The sequence below is a fragment of the Cynoglossus semilaevis genome, chromosome 10 (assembly GCF_000523025.1).
Source record: "Cynoglossus semilaevis isolate Cse_v1.0 chromosome 10, Cse_v1.0, whole genome shotgun sequence".
Classification (NCBI taxonomy): Eukaryota; Metazoa; Chordata; class Actinopteri; order Pleuronectiformes; family Cynoglossidae; genus Cynoglossus; species Cynoglossus semilaevis.
Genome location: NC_024316.1, coordinates 19,439,720 through 19,440,419, shown reverse-complemented (window position 1 = coordinate 19,440,419; position 700 = coordinate 19,439,720). Strand labels below are relative to the sequence as shown.

General features: G+C 64.0%; 1 protein-coding gene across 1 annotated transcript in view; it reads left to right on the top strand.

The window, feature by feature from the left end:
- Window positions 1-700, top strand: part of LOC103385465 (protein TASOR-like) — a 13,310-nt gene that overhangs the window by 8,026 nt on the left and 4,584 nt on the right. Inside the window, 2 exon segments of the mRNA XM_025059166.1 lie at window positions 69-174; window positions 253-604. Of these exon segments, the coding sequence (XP_024914934.1) occupies window positions 69-174; window positions 253-604 (458 nt within the window).

Sequence of the window (700 nt, the reverse complement as noted above, 5' to 3'; positions counted from 1 at the left end):
GGGGGGGCGGGGGTGGGGGGTCTGTGATGGTTGATTCCTGAACAACTGCTGCTGTCTTCTGTGTCCAGGAGGACATGGACTGTAGTCCCGGCTCCCCGTCCAGTTCTGGCTCCCCCTCAGAGCAGATTCACCCCCCCCCAGATGACTCGGCCCGGGCGGAGCCCAGCAGTGAAGGTACCTCCTCTGGTCACTGACTGGACGTCCAGCGTCCTCAGCCCGTGTCACTGTTTTTTCTCGTCTGCTCTTCTCCAGAACCAAAGTCCGAGCCCGACCCGGAACCGTCGCTGGAGCCGCCGTCGGACCCCCGGCCGGACCCCCGGCCCGAGGCGGTGGAGCTGACGGAACCAAAGACTCTTGTGTTGGTGGAGGAGAACGTCTCCATCAGCCTGGACACCATCGTCCAGCAGGAGCTCCACAGCCTCCACTCCCACATCAAACACATCATGCAGACGCAGCACATCAGCTACGCCTCCCAGCCGTCTCCACGGCGCCCCCTACGACAGTGCTGGTTACCCAACAGCTCCTTCTCAGAGCTGGTCACGCCCTACTTCTCCCCTGTCTCCATCCAGGGACACGTGGAGGCCCTGGGGGAGATGATGGACAGGTTGATCCCGGCCCGTCCTGCCCCCCCCGAGGTCACTGCTTTATCTCCCCCAGCAACACCGTCTCACCCCTCACCGCCATCGTCCTCCCCCCCACC